The sequence below is a fragment of the Puma concolor genome, chromosome D4, assembly GCF_028749965.1.
Source record: "Puma concolor isolate L17-30 chromosome D4, mPumCon1.1.hap2, whole genome shotgun sequence".
In the NCBI taxonomy this organism is placed as follows: domain Eukaryota; kingdom Metazoa; phylum Chordata; class Mammalia; order Carnivora; family Felidae; genus Puma; species Puma concolor.
Window position 1 is genome coordinate 71,294,859 of NC_141679.1, and position 15,931 is coordinate 71,310,789.

The 15,931-nt window shown below is 44.6% G+C and overlaps 1 protein-coding gene and 1 non-coding gene across 11 annotated transcripts in view; both read left to right on the forward strand.

Moving 5' to 3' along the window:
* The window catches only part of PALM2AKAP2 (PALM2 and AKAP2 fusion), a 448,549-nt gene that overhangs the window by 194,780 nt on the left and 237,838 nt on the right, over positions 1-15,931 (forward strand). For all 10 annotated transcript variants that reach the window (XM_086683690.1, XM_086683682.1, XM_086683680.1 and 7 more), the window contains exon 4: positions 3,541-3,671. In XM_086683690.1, coding sequence (XP_086539816.1) covers positions 3,541-3,671 — 131 coding nt within the window. The remainder of the gene's footprint in view (positions 1-3,540; positions 3,672-15,931) is intronic.
* Positions 8,714-8,819, forward strand: LOC112851618 (U6 spliceosomal RNA). The gene has a single exon (XR_003222794.2). It is a non-coding gene; the product is annotated as a U6 spliceosomal RNA (small nuclear RNA).

The following is a 15,931-nucleotide window of genomic DNA, read 5'->3' on the forward strand; positions in this document are numbered from 1 at the left end:
GTCCACACTCTAAGACCAAGGTTGCCAGTAGATCTGTCTCCCAAAATCCTAATAGGGATTTTACCCTCTATAAGTTGAACTAGGTGAGTGTCAAACATTTTCAGCTGAGGGAGCCCAGTGAAAGTGTGATAGCCCCCTCCCAAGGAATTAGCGTGATAGAAAAATCAAGATTTTTCCACCTCACCCCTTTACTCATTCATTCCCTGGAGCCAGGCTAGGGGCAGCAATGAGATGCAAGAGAGAATGAAGAATTGTCCCAGCCTTTGAGGAGCTGGGAGTCCATAGGAGGAAAGATATAAAAAGAAAGAATTTGAGAACAGTATGAAAGTGCACAAGAGTATGCTGTCTGCTAGAGGAGGCAGAGAAGAGAGCCATGGATCCTACCAGCGGTAGTGGAGGAAGGTTCCTCAGGTAGCATTTTACCTGCTCTTTCTCAGATGAGGGGAGGAGAGGCCAGGGGAACAGGATGAACAGCAATAATAAACATTTCTCTAGTACTAAGTGTGGGTTCAGCACTTTTAGCATATGAATGCATTTAATCCCCGTGACAAGCCTGAGATGGGCTCTGTCATCACATCCATCTTACAGGTGAGGAAACTGAGGTTCGATGAGGGTGAGGAGACTATCTAAGGTCACACAGCTAGTAAGTGGCAGACTGGCTCCAGAATTCAGGCTGTTAACCACTGTTCAGCCCAGCCTCTCACCATAAGTGAGCATGATATCTGGGGAATTTTGAGTAGAGAACAATGCTTTTGAGGTTTTTTTTTTTTTCCCTATAACCCACTTAGGAAGAGAAACCAGTTTAACCCACTCATCCCCACTTTCCAGTGGAAGAAGCATCTCTGTGATAAAGCTTCAGAGAATGTAGTAGTTGCTAGGGCTGCTGTGACAACACCACAGACTGGGTGGCTTAAGCCACAAAAATTATTTTCTCACAATTCTGGAAGCTGCAAATCCAACCAAGATCAACGTGTCAGTAGGGCTTGCTTCTTCACATGCTCTCTGCTTGGCTTGTAGATGGCTGTCTTCCTCAGGTGTCTTTACATGGTCTTCTTTCTGTGCATGTCCTCTTTTTATAAGGACGCCAGTCATATGGGATTAGAGCCCATTCCAATAACCTCATTTAACCTTAAAGACCCTATTTCCAAACACGGTTATGTTATGAGGTCGTAGGGGTTAGGACTTCAACATAGGAATTGGTGGGGAAAGGGGGCCATAATTCAGCCCAGAAGAAAGAGCAACCAATGTCAACAAATGATACTGTGAGTTTTTTAATGTTTATTTATTTTGAGAGAGAGAGCGAGCTAGTGAGTGCACGAGTAGGGTGGGGGAAGAGAGGGGGAGAGAGAGAGGGAGAGGGAGAATCTTAAGGAGGCTCCATGCAGTGAGAGCAGAGCCCAACACAGGGCTCCATCTCATGAACTGTGAGATCATGACCTGAGCTGAAGTCAAGAGTCTGACGCTTAATCGACTGAGCCACCCAGCACCCTGGTACTGTGAACTTTTACACATGATTTTATGTTAATAAACAATGCTCTATAAATATTTAAAGTACTTTTTTAACACAGTCCTTGGTGGTAGTTGTAAATAAATTTGCAGGCACCAGGTTACCAATGATGTTTAGCTGTTTAAGTCTGTTGGGATGAGGGTGGTTCCTGTCTACAATCACTTTAGCATATAATCATGAATCACTTGCATATCAACAGACCCATGCCTTTAATGAATGGAAAGCAATAGGTCAATTGCTATAAATATGCTTCTTTATGCACTGTAAGAGTAATCAAACAGGCCTGCACCAACAAAGATTTATAAATAAAAAGCAAGAATCATTCAGTGAACACCATGGCTGCTTGGACACCGTACTGATGTGTTGCTAAAAAAAAGTCCCTTCAGAAGTGTTGGAATTCTAAACATTGCAACTTGCTCCTATACATCCAGCAGGGTCTTCACAGCCCTGTGTGGCTGCTGGATTTCTCAATAGAATGGTGAACCAGAACCGTTAATGAATTCTAACTTACTATTACTAAATGTTGGCAATTTTTAGTAACTCATTTTATAGCTTTATAATAAGTGATTTTATTGCTTAATCTGAAGAAAAATGAGAGCCTCCGGAATTGTCTGTCTTTTGCTAAGAGCTGTAGAAAGCAAACTGAAGTATGAATTCTGTGTCCACAATATTAGAAATATTCCACTCTTTCATTTCCGTAAATCCTATTTAATTGGCTCCAAGCTCTGCATAGCCTGGCTCTTAGCCATCAAAAGGGTTCCCTTTGTTTTACCTTGCTCAGCCTGCCTGACAAGGTCAAACCAGATTCTGATGGAAGTGATGCCTGAAGTCAGGGAACCCAGTGCTTATTCTATGCATAATCTATGTTGAGTGGCTTCAAAGCCATTATAGGACCCGGGAAAAACTGGTCACATGCCCTGCTTCTGGCAGACTTGGGGGTGCACCCTTTCAGGCCTCCATTCCCAGGACTGCTGACCTGCCCAGGGGATGCTTGGCCATGATGCCCAGGGTTCAGCCTCTGCACACATCCAATAGCCACCATCTGCCTTCTCGGGACCATGTAATAGAAACCCAAATCAAAAATCTTCTCCCACGCCTTCCTTGCCTTGCTCTTCGTTTCAGGGAGTTTCCGCATGCCTTTCTTTTGAGCTGTTTCATTTCTCTTCTCAAAGCAGTAATCGCTCCCTCCCAAACTGTTGACCCGAGACTCAAAGCCTTTTTCTTTCACTCCACAATATATTAGTACACTGGTACAAGTGGGGTGCATTATTTTAATACCATTTGGAGACCACTGCTGAGTATGGTTGGGAATCATTAAAAAGCTTATTTCTTTTTTAAGTGTTTATTCATTGGGGGGAGGGGGAGGGGAGAGGGATAGAGAGAAAGAGAGGGAGAGAGAGAATCCCAAGCAGGCTCCCAGCTGTCAGTGCAAAGTGGGATCATGCCCTGAGCGGAAATCAAGAGTTAGATGCTCAACCGACAGAGCCACCCAAGAGCCCCCATTAAAGAGCTTCTAAGAAGAGCCATAACATAGATTAACCTTTTTGAAAAAACACCCTAAGATGGACTTGATATTGGGTGATCTTAAGAAATTATATAATGGAATTGTAGTTGCACAGAAAAATGTCCTTATGTTTTAGAGATTAATACTGAAATACTTATGGGTGCAATGTCATGATGTTTGTTATTTCCTTTAAAATGCTTTGGTGATAAATATGGGAAAATACGGCAAACTGTCTCATTGTAAAGCTAGATGAGGTACAGTGGCATTCATTATTCAGTTTCCTCTGTTAGAAAAACATGTTTTCAAAAACGTTTTATAGTAGAAAATGTAGAAATAAATCCCTCTGGTGGCTCTCTAGGGGTTGGGCCCCAGGGGAGGGAAGTAGGGAGCCAAATTAGTGAGGAGGCAAAGGCAGCAATTCAGGTGAACACAGATGAGGGGCGGAGCTAAGACCGAGGCACCGCCCACACTGAGAAGGCTGTGGACTGAAAGGTATCATCTAGTTTGTTCTCTTCCCTCACTCCCACAGTCCAAAGTGCTTCGGGAAAAATGGCTGCTGCAGGGTATCCCCGCTGGAACTGCCGAAGAGGAGGAAGCCAGGAGGCGGCAGTCTGAAGAGGATGAATTCAGAGTCAAACAACTGGAAGATAACATTCAGAGGTAGGTGGTTCCCAGCCCAGGACACCTCTCCACCCCCTCTCCCTACACTGTGGTGTTACAGTGCAGTAACCACTACCCTCCTCTAGGGGGCCTTTCTCAGTGCCTGCCCCCTTTCCCAGAGCTTCGGAATTCTATTCCTAAACAGAATACATTTGTATCCTTTAAACTTTTCCAGATAACCCTGAGTTATTACTCTGGGTACTAATTATTGCATTAGGCTGTCATTCGGTACAGTGTTGTTTTCCTGGACCAGGGAGGGGTTGGAAGCAGGCTGCCCCTTCAATAACTGCTCCCCTTTTGAGTTCTTCCATCAGCTTTTGTCCTTTTCCTCCTATGAATCAGGCTGTTAGCTGTTATTGCTGCTGGAGCGGGTCTGTTTTCAAATTTGCTACACTTGATCAATCTGAAGTGGGGAAACTATAGCAGGGGGTTTTGGAATGGAAAGGACAGAGTATAGAAGAGCTGAATGAGGGCACCCCTGTGCTCTAAAAATTCACTTTGTGTTGCCTGCTTGCTCTGCTCAGAGGGTGAGTTGGGTTCCTTTATGGTTGTCAACCAGGTTCTGAACATTTCCATCTGGGAGATAAGTGACCCTCCTGTGGCCAGTGGTTGGACCAAGAACATAGGTTTGCACTTGAAAACTGTAGTCACACCAGGTCCCAGGACACCTAGCCAGAGATATGAGACGGGGGTGGAAGGTGGTGATCAGAGATGCCTTGGAACCGAATCTCCCCCTCCATCCCATCCCACCAAACCCTGCCTCAAATATCAACTTCAAGAGCTTCATCTGTTTCTCCTGAGGTGCAAGCTCTCTTAGAACACAAAGGGTAAGAGCTACCTGGCTACCGGCCTTTATACCGAGGAGTGAATGAGGTCTGTGAGAGTACCTGGGGACTCCAGTAATGTCGCCGGGGAAAACAGACTGACCGTAAGCCCTGAAGGCCTAGGTCCGTACGTTGCTTGGACCCTAATGTCTCTCAAAGAGGTCTGAGAGCAGCTTAACTAAATTTTGCTTGTGGGGAAACTAGCTAAGAAGAAGCTGTATGTGATGTGCGTGTGTGCATATACATAGACACACATATGTGGGTGGGTGAATATGTGTATATACACAAACAGTTTTTTTAGAATACACAGAGTAAAGGCTAAACTATTACCAGCCATTTTAGTTAGATAGATCGATATATGTCGTTAGAAGAAGAAAATTTTAGTCCTGGAAATATGGCATCAAGTTTGTGAGGACAAGTACCTCCAGAATGTATGAAAGGTCTTCCTGTTGGAAGCCCAGAAGGTGGACAGGAGAGGGCCAGGATGGAGTCACTCAGAATCCCAAGCCTCGGGGGTTTCTCTCCTCAGAAGTGGCTCAGCTGGCTGTGTCTTACACAACATGAGGAAGCCAAGGATTATTGAAACTATTGACAATATAATAGGTTGGGGAGGAAAAGGCTACTCGGAGAAATGGTGTAGGAAGTCTCAAAGTGGAGAGGCTATAGTGCTGTCAGCCAGAGGGACAGTGGATACAATGCAGGAGCATCTCTTCGCCATTGCTCTGGTTATAAGTTCCATCATTTTCCTGCCCCTTTCTTACTGGTTTTACATCACCACAACAGATAGGTCTGGTGCAAAGCAGACACTCCACAGCTATTCGGTGAATGAAGGTTTGGGACTGGGTACCCCACATATTGGGCAGAGAAAGCCTGGGAGATTACTCTCCAGTCTAACTTGGCAAAATCCTAGGAGCCAAGTGGCTTGGACACAGTCTGTTCACTACCTCGGATGTGAAGGGAGACAGTATACACACCGATGGGCAGAAAATTTTGTTTAAAATCGTTTTTTTCAGAAGCCGTGTATCTTTTCTCACGGAGTCTGACAGGGTCACTTCATCTTGTAGGTGTTACAGATGGAAGGTGAAAAGGATTTGGAAAATAGGACAAAATTAGTTATATGACCTTTTCTATTTTTCTTAAACGGCATTAGAAAATGTGGTCCTCCCACCAAATTGGCAGTTTCTCTTTGGCTTGCATACGTATTAGATCACTGTTTTGGCCTCATAAGTGGTAACTCTTACCTGTGGGATGAGCCACCATGTGGAGGGAGAGTCTCAAATCGAGACTGAGTTTTGGCTGAATTGACCATCGGAGTGAAGTGTTAGAGTTAGGGGCTAGTATATTGTTTAGGTGGGCATCACCATATTCAGAAAAATAAGGAAAATCTCTTTTTTTATCTTTTGAGTCAATAGAATAAAGAGCTCACTCAATGTATGCAGGCTGTCTCTTGGAGCCCCTTGAGGAGATAGATACCCAATCCGGAAGGAAAGAAATCATAGAAGCCTAAAAGGATGGAGGTGGGGTGCTTAGGCCTTGATTTGGCAGGTTATTTCCTTCTGCCACTTTCATGGCTCTGCTGGGCATTGCATTTGCTGGGGAGTGAGCTGCATTCCCTAGAGCTGCTTTTCTGTAGGAGCAGGCCAGCCGATGGGCATCATTTCCTCCTCAGGGCCCCCGGAGGAAGGAGTGTCTTCCTACCCTGGAAGTCAGTTTCTGCTTCCCCTCATATGCCTTGCAACTTCTCTACTGGAATGGTTAGCATCTTTAAGTTCTCATCTCAAGGGAAGAAGGGAGCTGTCCTGCCTCTTCCCTTAAAGGACCCTCAGCCCCCTAAGCCACTTTCCTTAGTCAGGCATGGCTTAGTTGTCTCTGACAGTCCTAGCCATTTGAACAGCCCTGAAGGCTCATTGGAAGCACAAGCATCCTGCAGCTCTTACAGTCTAAGCGGACGGGGTATCCTGGCTCTGCTTGTTTTGGCTGAGCTCAGCCAAGTGACTCCAAGACATAGGTTGGACGAGTCTACGCTTGTCCCCCCTGCACTAATGAGCTAACCATGACTGCTTCCTTTTATGGCAATGGCAGAGGAGCAAGAGGGCGGAGCAGAAACAGAACTGCCCATAAGCCATTAGCCAAAGCAAGTCATGGCCACCCCAAAACCCAGGGGAGGAGATGGTCAACCTTCAGTGGGAGGAACTTCAGAGTTGTGTGGCAAAGGGCACAGATATAGGGGAGGGTGAAAACGGGGGGCTAATAGTTCACTCTAACAGCAGTGTGATTGTTCAATTGAAAACTGCAGGCATTAGAGAAAGTCCAGAAAGGTGAATCCATGAGGAACAAGATGAGCTAAAACAACTTGAGAATTCACAGGGACAGGGAGAAGAGAAGAGAGAAAATAGGAGTGGCTTCGAGATCAAATTTAGAATCTGATCTTTATAGAATAGGAATCCTGGAAATTGGCTACAGATCAAATGTAGCAGAACCACTAAATAGAGGGATTGTAAAAGAAACTTTCTCTGTTTGAGACAGATTATCACTCTTTAGGTCTTTAGATCTGGGTCTGCTTATCTAAGTCATTCCTGAACAGTAAGTTAGATTCTCCTAAAGAGATATGCAAACTGTCTTCAAATGACAAAGTATATTAGTACAGTTGTGCCCTGAAGGTGTTTCAGTCCCTGCTGGTGAACCAGGAGTCGTTTGAAGAACCTGAAGGAACAATAGAGAATAGTAATCAAAGAGCAGGGAGAATGCCTACAAGGAAAGATGAATGGAAATTTGTGTCATCTAGTTTGGAAAAAGAAAAGGTAATGGCAACCTAATTCAGAACTTCAATGTGTGTAGGATTTAGGCCATGTCTTAGTTCTGTATGTATGGGCCATTCTGAATTTGATAAAGACTTCAAATAAAGCATGAGAATTTGCACTTAAACCTGTCTCTTTCCTTAGATATCTTCAAGAAGAACATCACCATCTTTCCATTTGAGTCTAAAATTCTTTATAGTGCCAGTAATCATACAGCAAGCTCCAGGTTTACAGACATGTTTTTTCACCAAAGTGTTATTTGTAAATTGGTGGTTGTTTGGAGCTAAGAATGTTGTCTGTCTTCCAAGACTGTAATATGTGGTGCTTAGATTTTGAGGGCAGCCCATAAGGATAAGGAGGGAGGGAGAGATGAAGGAAGGAAGGAAGAAACGGTGGGAAGAAAGAAGGAAGGAAGGGAGGGAGGAAGGAAGGAAGGGAGGGAGGAAGGAACTCTTAAATCCTGGGTATTAGAATCACCTGGGAAGCTTCTTAAAAAAATACAGATTCCCAGGCCTTATTCCAGGAAATTTGGATTCAGTGACCCAGCTGAGGAGCCCTGTTTTTTAAAGAGTGCTCCAGATAATCTGTGCAAATCACAGTTCAAGAAAGGTTGCTGTAGGGGCACCTGGGTGGCTCAGTTGGTTGAGCGTCGGGCTTCAGCTCGGGTCCTGATTTCACAGTTCGTGAGTTCAAGCCCCACATGGGGCTTGCTGCTATCAGTGCAGAGCCCACTTCAGATCCTATATCCCCGTCCCTCTGCCCCTCCCCTGCTTACACTCCCTCAAAAATAAATTAAAAAAAAAAAAAAGGAAAGAAAAGTTGCTGTAAATGGAAAAAAGAACAGACCATAAATAAAATTGAATTAATTAAGAGCACTAAAGCACTACAGTGATTACATGAAGGCAGTGGAAAAGGAAGAAGAGAGCTGGTCACTACAATGGATAAACAGACGGCCATTCTTTTGTACAACTTTTCCCTGGCCAGTGTCAGGACAGCTCAGTCTATCACTTGCTAGAAACCAGAGGTAAGATAGGCTAAATATGGTCAGAATTGTTGACAGCCAAATCTTTACAAAGATTTCTTTTTTTTTTTAAATTTTTTATTTCAAATGACACATCTTTTGTATGCTTTATTTCCTATTGGGGTGCCATATTGAGAAAGCCCAAAGGATTGTTTCTGGCTTGGGCTCATTGTAAACCATTTTCTTTGCTGTCACTATATGTGATGGGTCCCTGGGGCCACACATGGGCCTCACATTGATACTCTTGGAGACTTCTGACAGTTAGATCCATATGACACTTGCCTACTTCACATCTGCTCCAGTCAACAAGTCCTGTTACTTGCCCTGTGATCTTCCCACTGAAGATGCTCTTTCTAATTTCATCAGGTTTTATTCACATGTTTGAAATGTAGTGTTCCAGTGCTCTCTTAGCAGCACATATACTAAAATTGTAATGATACAGAGAAGATTAGCATAGCCCCTGCGTGAGGATGATATGCAAATTCATGACGCTTTGAAAGTTAAGTGTTCTTAACTTTCTTTGATGAGTGAAAAATACGGGGAAATTTGTTCCCCCCACCTTTACCCCAGTGAGGATGAGGGACTTCAGGGACTAGTAAATGAAAATGGAACGAGCTCTTTTAAAGCTAGGGTATTAATGCTAGCTCTACGGTTAACTTGCTGTGTGAATCTGGGTAAGACTCACACTCTCTCTGGTCTCAGTTTCCTCATCTTTTCAGTGAAGGGTCTTTCAGGATCTTCTAGCTCTGGTATTCTGAGAGTCTTTAATTTGGGAAGTTGGCTAGAGATCCCACTTCCTATGCAGAGAAATGCTGCTGTTGTAGAAGGAAGCGGTTTAGGAGACAGGCCAGAATTGGGGAAGGAGGTTAACTTCTCAGGAGACAAAGCCCCATGTGTGAATCAGTGACTCATCACAGATGACTAATTCATCTTATCAGCTGTCAGTTCTAAAATATGTCCCATCAAATATTGATTGAATAAACTTTTGAAGTCCCGGTTGCTAACCTAGATGGGGCATTGCAACTTTTAAAAAGAAAGTTCAAGACGCCTATGAACTGGCCCATTTCTGCTTCTGAATTAACATTCTTGGAGTGCTTCTGTTGGTCTCTGATGAATACCAGAATTCGCTTAATTTTCCCCATTCTTTTTTTTTTTTTTTTTTAATTTTTTTTTCAACGTTTATTTATTTTGGGGACAGAGAGAGACAGAGCATGAACGGGCGAGGGGCAGAGAGAGAGGGAGACACAGAATCGGAAACAGGCTCCAGGCTCCGAGCCGTCAGCCCAGAGCCCGACGCGGGGCTCGAACTCACGGACCGCGAGATCGTGACCTGGCTGAAGTCGGACACTTAACCGACTGCGCCACCCAGGCGCCCCAATTTTCCCCATTCTTAAGAGGTTCAATGCAGAAGACTAGAGACATTAGGCATAAGCATGTGTGTGTTGTATGGTGGGATTTTGGCAACCAACAAGAAGACAGCCATCCACAAATAAATGTTCTAGAAAAGGCAACCACAGAAATGTTCATTGGAATCACAAAGGACACTTGCTTGGGATTCAATCTGTTCTTCATCCTGTCTATTTTTGACTCCATGATGCACTGCTCTCCAGCAGCAGAGCCTGGAGCCCTTAAATGGGCAATTCCACATCTGTGCATCCCAGCCTGTGGCCCCGCCCCACATCCACATCTGGCACTCAGCCCTGGTCTCCTTCCCATTCTCTTTGTTTCACCATAGTAAAATCATAGATACTGTAAACCACACAGTGATGTAGTGGGGTCACTTTACCATCTATTGTTCCTTGGTCTCTTACTCTCTTCTGGGTCCCTAGCATTTTGGTTTCCACTGAATTCATCAATTTTCTTGTTTTTATCCTCATAACACTGCCACAAAGTAGTGGTAATGATGCCCATAATACAGTTGGGGGAACTGAGGCTTAGGAGGTAAAGTAACTTGTTGCCCCCAATGACCCCAAGTGACCCAAGTGAAGAAGTAAGGGGTGCCTGGCTGGCTCAGCAGGTATAGCATGTGACTCTTGATCTTGAGTCCATGAGTTCAAGCCACACATTGGGTGTAGAGATTACTTTTAAAAAAACTAAGTGAATAAGTATTTCATCTGGCTCTAATGCCACCGCACTTTCTCAAACATCTGAACAAAAGTTTAGTTTAAGTTCAAAATTTAGAGACGTGATATTCAGTGAAATCACACTGAAGTTCACCTCAGGATGCAGTTGGGGGGGGGGGGTCTTCCCTCCTCAGCCCCCACCAGCATCTCCTCAGGAAGCAGAATAGCAAGTGTGCCATTGTGAGTGGTCCTGGTGGCTCGGAAGCCTGCCCCCCTCAGGTTCTGTCTGGAAGTACAGGTTCCACTTTAGGCTCGGTTCCTTTTTCTCTTTCTGAAGCCCTTTGCTCTTGAGTGCTCTTTCTTGACTGTATACAGCCCGAGTCTCTGCTGCAAACAGTATGTTGTTATATAAAAGACTCCCAGCGCACTGATTAGGAACCTGGACCTTAGAGTCTGACTGACTGGATTTGAGCCCCAGTTCTGCATTTGCAAGTTGTTTGATCTTAGACACAATGCTGCTGTCTGGACTTGAGTTTCCTCACCAGTACCCTGGGGATAGCAATGCCCATCTTGAAGGGTTGTTGTAATGTGTACAGATCATATGCTCTTGTGAAGTGGCAACTACAGTTGGTTGTCACTAACTAAGAGTGATGCTTTTGTTGTTGTTTTCTCCTCCATCCTTCTGGAACAGGGTTTCTTAATAGCAGAACTACTGATGTTTGGGCTGGAGAGTTATTATTGTCGGGGAGGGTGTCCTGTGTATTGCAGGATCTTTAGCAGAATCCCTGGCCTCTGCCCAGGAGATGCCAGTAGCATCCTCCCACCCCCAATTTGACAATCAAAAATGTCTCCAAACATTGCTGAGTGTGTCCCCTGGGCCCAGCCGAGAACCACTCCTCCAAAGGCTGAAATTACAGGTGTTGGTACTAAGATTATCCCCCCATCAAGTTGCTTCAGAACACAGAACCCTGAAAAGATTTATGTGGCAAAAAAGACAAGAGGTAATACATGCTGGCATGGATGTGGAGAAAAGGGAACTCTCGTGCATTGTTGGTGGGAATGCAAATGGGTGTAACCACTGCAGAAAATAGTGTGGAGGTTACTCAGAAAATTAAAAATAGAACTACCCTATGATCCAGTGATTCCACTTCTGGGAATCTATCCAAAGGAAATGAAAACACTAACTCAAAAAGATAGCTGCACCCTCATGTTCATAGCAGCATTATTTACAATAGCCAAGACATGGAAACAACCTAAGAGTCCATCCGTGGATGAAAGGATAAAGACGATGTGATATACATATATGGAAGATTAGTCCACAATGGAATATTATTCAGCCATAAAAAACGAAGAAATCCTACCATTTGTGACAACATAGTTAGACTTTGAAGACATTATGCTAAGAGAAATAAGTCAGAGAAAGACAAATATTGTATGATGTCATTTATGTGTGGAGTCTTCAAACAAACAAAGAACAGACAAAACAGAAAAGCCCAAAACGTATTGGAAAAGAGATTAGAGTTGTGTTTACCAGAGGCAGAGGGTGGGAAGGAAGGGGAAATTGGAGGAAGGTGGTCCAAAGGTACCAACTTGCAGTTATAAGATAAATAAGTCCCAGGATGTAATGTAATGCACGATGACTGTAGCTGCCTTTGCTGTAGGATATATAGGGAAGTTTGTTAAGAGATCCTAAGAGTTCTCATCACAAGGAGAAATAGTTTTCCTTTTTTCTCCTTTCTTTTGATTGTATGAGATGATGGATGTTAGTTGAACCTATTGTGATATTCATTTCACAATATATGTAAATCAAACCATCATGCTGTATGTCATAAACTTACACAACGACATATGTCAATTATCTCTCAGTAAAACTGGGGGAAAAAGATTTATGAAGATAGCATTAATGATTTTCAGTGCAGAATGACAGATGTTTCAGTTGTTTATAGGATAAGGCTTCTCTCAAGCAGTGAACCATGAAAGTCAGTTCTGAGTTAAAAAGAAATGATTGCCTTTTTGGGTGCGTGTGTGTCCAATGCTGCACTGATTTTGCAAAGGCAATGATTTTATGACAGCTCATAAAACCATAGAATCTTAGAGTATACATAACTGAAGGGGAATCTGGATCAACCCCTGTCTGATACTTGAGTTTGCAATGAACCCAGTGAGTGGGAGTCAGCACATAGTCTCTCTCAGAGGCTAAAAGTGACAGGGAACTCACATCCTTGCGAGGTAATACCCAAGTCCACATTGGAACAGCTCTCACTATTACACAGGATCCTTCTTTGGGATGAAAGTTACGTTCCCTGCAATTTCCATTGGTTCTCTGGTCCCTGCCCTCTGGGGCCACATAGAAAAGTCCCTCTTCACAGACTCTGAGGTGTGAATGCTTATGGTTTGTGGTTAGCTCTGGAAGCTGGGACAGGTCGGGGGGAAACACTTCCCTGTTGTGCTCAGCATGTCAACACTGCCCACGTGTCTCATAGAGGCCATAGTGGAAGAGCGTACTTCAAGAGCCTACTGTGAGATCCCAGGCATCTTGCCTTACTTGGGTTTTGTAGGCTCCATTATGATCTCCTCGTTACTGGTCAGATAAATTGTGTTTAAAGGGTCCATAATAATGAAGATAGCAGGAGAATTTTGTCCATGCACTGAGACCACGTAAGAGCCACATTTGGGGAATGCTTGTATTCCCCTTAAAACAATTGCTATAGTTGAAGAAATTGTGCATAGCCAGCTTTTCTGATGGCTGGTCCCAGACTTTCTGGTCTCCCCTGATCTATCCTCTACAGAAAGTTCCCCCTCTGAAAATCACATTTTTCTGCCCCCTAGCCAGCAATATGGTCCCTTGTGACCTCTCTATATTCTTGATGAAACTAAAATATCAGGTGTCCTGTTGATATTTCCTTCCTTGCTTTTCCCTAATTGTGCGTTGTGAAGGCAGTGCATGGTCTCTCAGATCCTTTTCAGCGAGGACAGCCTACGATCTTACGACATGGAGTCCTGACGGTGGAGTCTGGTAGCCGTGGTCCCGTGGCCACGGGGATGCAGGCGGGCTCTGACCTGGGCAGGGAGCAGACACGTGTAGGCAGGCTGGCTTGATGCTCCATCGTCGGGGCCTAGAGCCAGGTCTGTGTCCTAGCCACAGCCCCACCTTGTATCCCCTTCTTCTCTGAGGCCCCAGAGAAGAGTTCAATGGGACCTGAGGCTGCTTGAGACTTGTCACTGCAAGTCCTGCCTCCACCGGCCTTTCCAGTTTCTCCTTCCCCTCACCTCCAAGCTCGAGACCTCCACTGAGCAAGTGGGAGACTAGGTGGGCAGGTCCATTGCCATTCTAGGACCCCAGTTCCCTAGCACACTCGTGCCAGGAAGCTAGAGGAAATGATCCCCTTCTTTCTCCCACCCTAAAATCAACTTCTGCCCGTCAGGGATTCTTCGACTCTCTTACCCAAGGTGTACACGTCAGCAGTGGGAATTTCAGGCCGGCTGAGAGGGAAGAGGTGCACAGTCATAGGTGAGTTAGGCTGGGACCCGTTTATTAGGAGGGATTTGCCTACATCCTCGTGCCTGTCCCTTTCCTGAGAAACTGTTTTTAGCACACTTGGAGCACATGTGCAGTTACATTTGCAACACGAATGAGTCAGGTTTATTGTGCCCACGGATTCTTTCTTCTTTATTGAAGTATAGTTGAAGGCTCCTGTGGAGCCTCAGCTGGGAAGATGCAAATGGCTGGTTACTCAAGGGGCTGTGCTCTGTCATCACCTAGAGATTTCTTCACTCGCATGTCTAGGGCCTGAGCTGGAGTGACTCAAAGGCTGGGACTAATGTGCAAGGCCCCTCCACGTGGCCTGTCCACAGACTTGGCCTTCTCAGCACAAGGCAGCTGGGTTCTGACTGGGAGCTCCCCAAGGGAGAGTGTCCGGAGGGCAGGCATTACAAGGGACCCAGCTGGAAGCGGCAAGACTTCTTCTGTCCTGGCCACTCGGAAGCGTCATAGCATCACCTGTGCTGTATTTTGTTGGTTTCACCTCAGCTATGAAAGCCAGCTCACTCATAGAGAGGGGAATTAGACTCTTATCTCTTCATGGCAGTGGGTCACCACTTGGAAACACCACTGGGTGAACTCCAACCTGCTTTGCTCCCTCATCCTTTCGCAGAAGCAAGCTGTACGAGTATGTGCAGTGGCCCTGCCCTCTTCTTGGTCTCCACACACCTCTTTCTTGTTGGTCATCCAGGTATTCCCAGTCTCCCCCATTCGTACATAATCTCAGGAAAAGCTGGACGAGATGTGAAGCTTTTAGAGGCAGCTGGGGAATCCAAAATTATACATGGGAACCATCAGTTACAAAATTGTAGGAAAGGTCTGGTCATGGATGTTCAAAAAGGGTCTATAGGAGCATGTAAGGGGAGGGGTACTGCACACTCAGATTAAGGAGTGCAGGTAAGACTCCCTGGAGAAGGTAATGTTTGAGGAGAAATTTTATGTGGCTGTTAGACCAGTGTTTTTCTCTTTTTTCATTCCATTCCACTCCATCCCATCCCATCCCATTCCATTTTGTTGATTCGTAGCTAGGATGTAAATAATGTGAGAGCAGAGGCTTTATTGGTTACCCCAATATTAGTTTTTTGAGGCTTCTGTAACAAATTACCACAAACCTAGTGGCTTAGGATACCAGAAATATATTTGCTCACAGCTCTAAAGGCCAGAAGTCCAAAATCAAGGTGTCTGCAGAGCTGTGCTCCCTCCAGAAGCTCTAGAGGAGGTCCTACCTTGCTCTTTCAGCTTCTGGTGGCTCCAGAGATGCCTTGGCTTGTATCTGTGTCCCTTTGGTCCCTGCCTCTGTCTTCATATGGCCTCTCTTCTCCCTGTATTTTCTTCTCTTCTATTTCTTATAAGGACACTTGTCATTGGACTTATGGTCCATCCAGATAATCTCAGGTGAACTCATCTCAAAACCCTTAAATTCATTGCATCTACAGTGACCATTCTTTTCAAATAAGGTTACATTTGCAGGTTCCAGGGCTTAAGGTGTGGACATATCTTTCTGGAGTCACCATTTAACACACCAAATCCACTGTATGTATCCCAAGTGCCTAGAATACTACCTGTTGCCTAGTAAGTTACTTAAATATTTTTCAGCTTAATAGATCTGCCTCGGCCTTAGATCATCCATAGGATTGTCATGAGATTCAAAGCCAACATGTCCATCTAGAGATGGTACAAAGCTGTGGTTATGGACTTGAGCATCAGCATTACACTTGCTGGGTTCAAGTCCAGAGGCTCCACTTGCCTCCTGTGAAATCTTAGGCAAGTTCTTCTAGCTTCTCTCTACTTCAATTTCCTCTTCTATGAAAAGGAGCTAATAATAATGAGATGAGCTTTCTTGGGTAGTGGTGATAAGTAAGTTAATATATGCAGAGTGCTTAGAAGGATCTAGGACTTGGTACCCAATAGATTCTAGCTTTTATTACAAAAATAAAATAATGATGTGACAGTGTGCAATATGTTAATAATCCCAATTGTTTGATTTTACCTGATCCCCTCTCCACTTTCAGA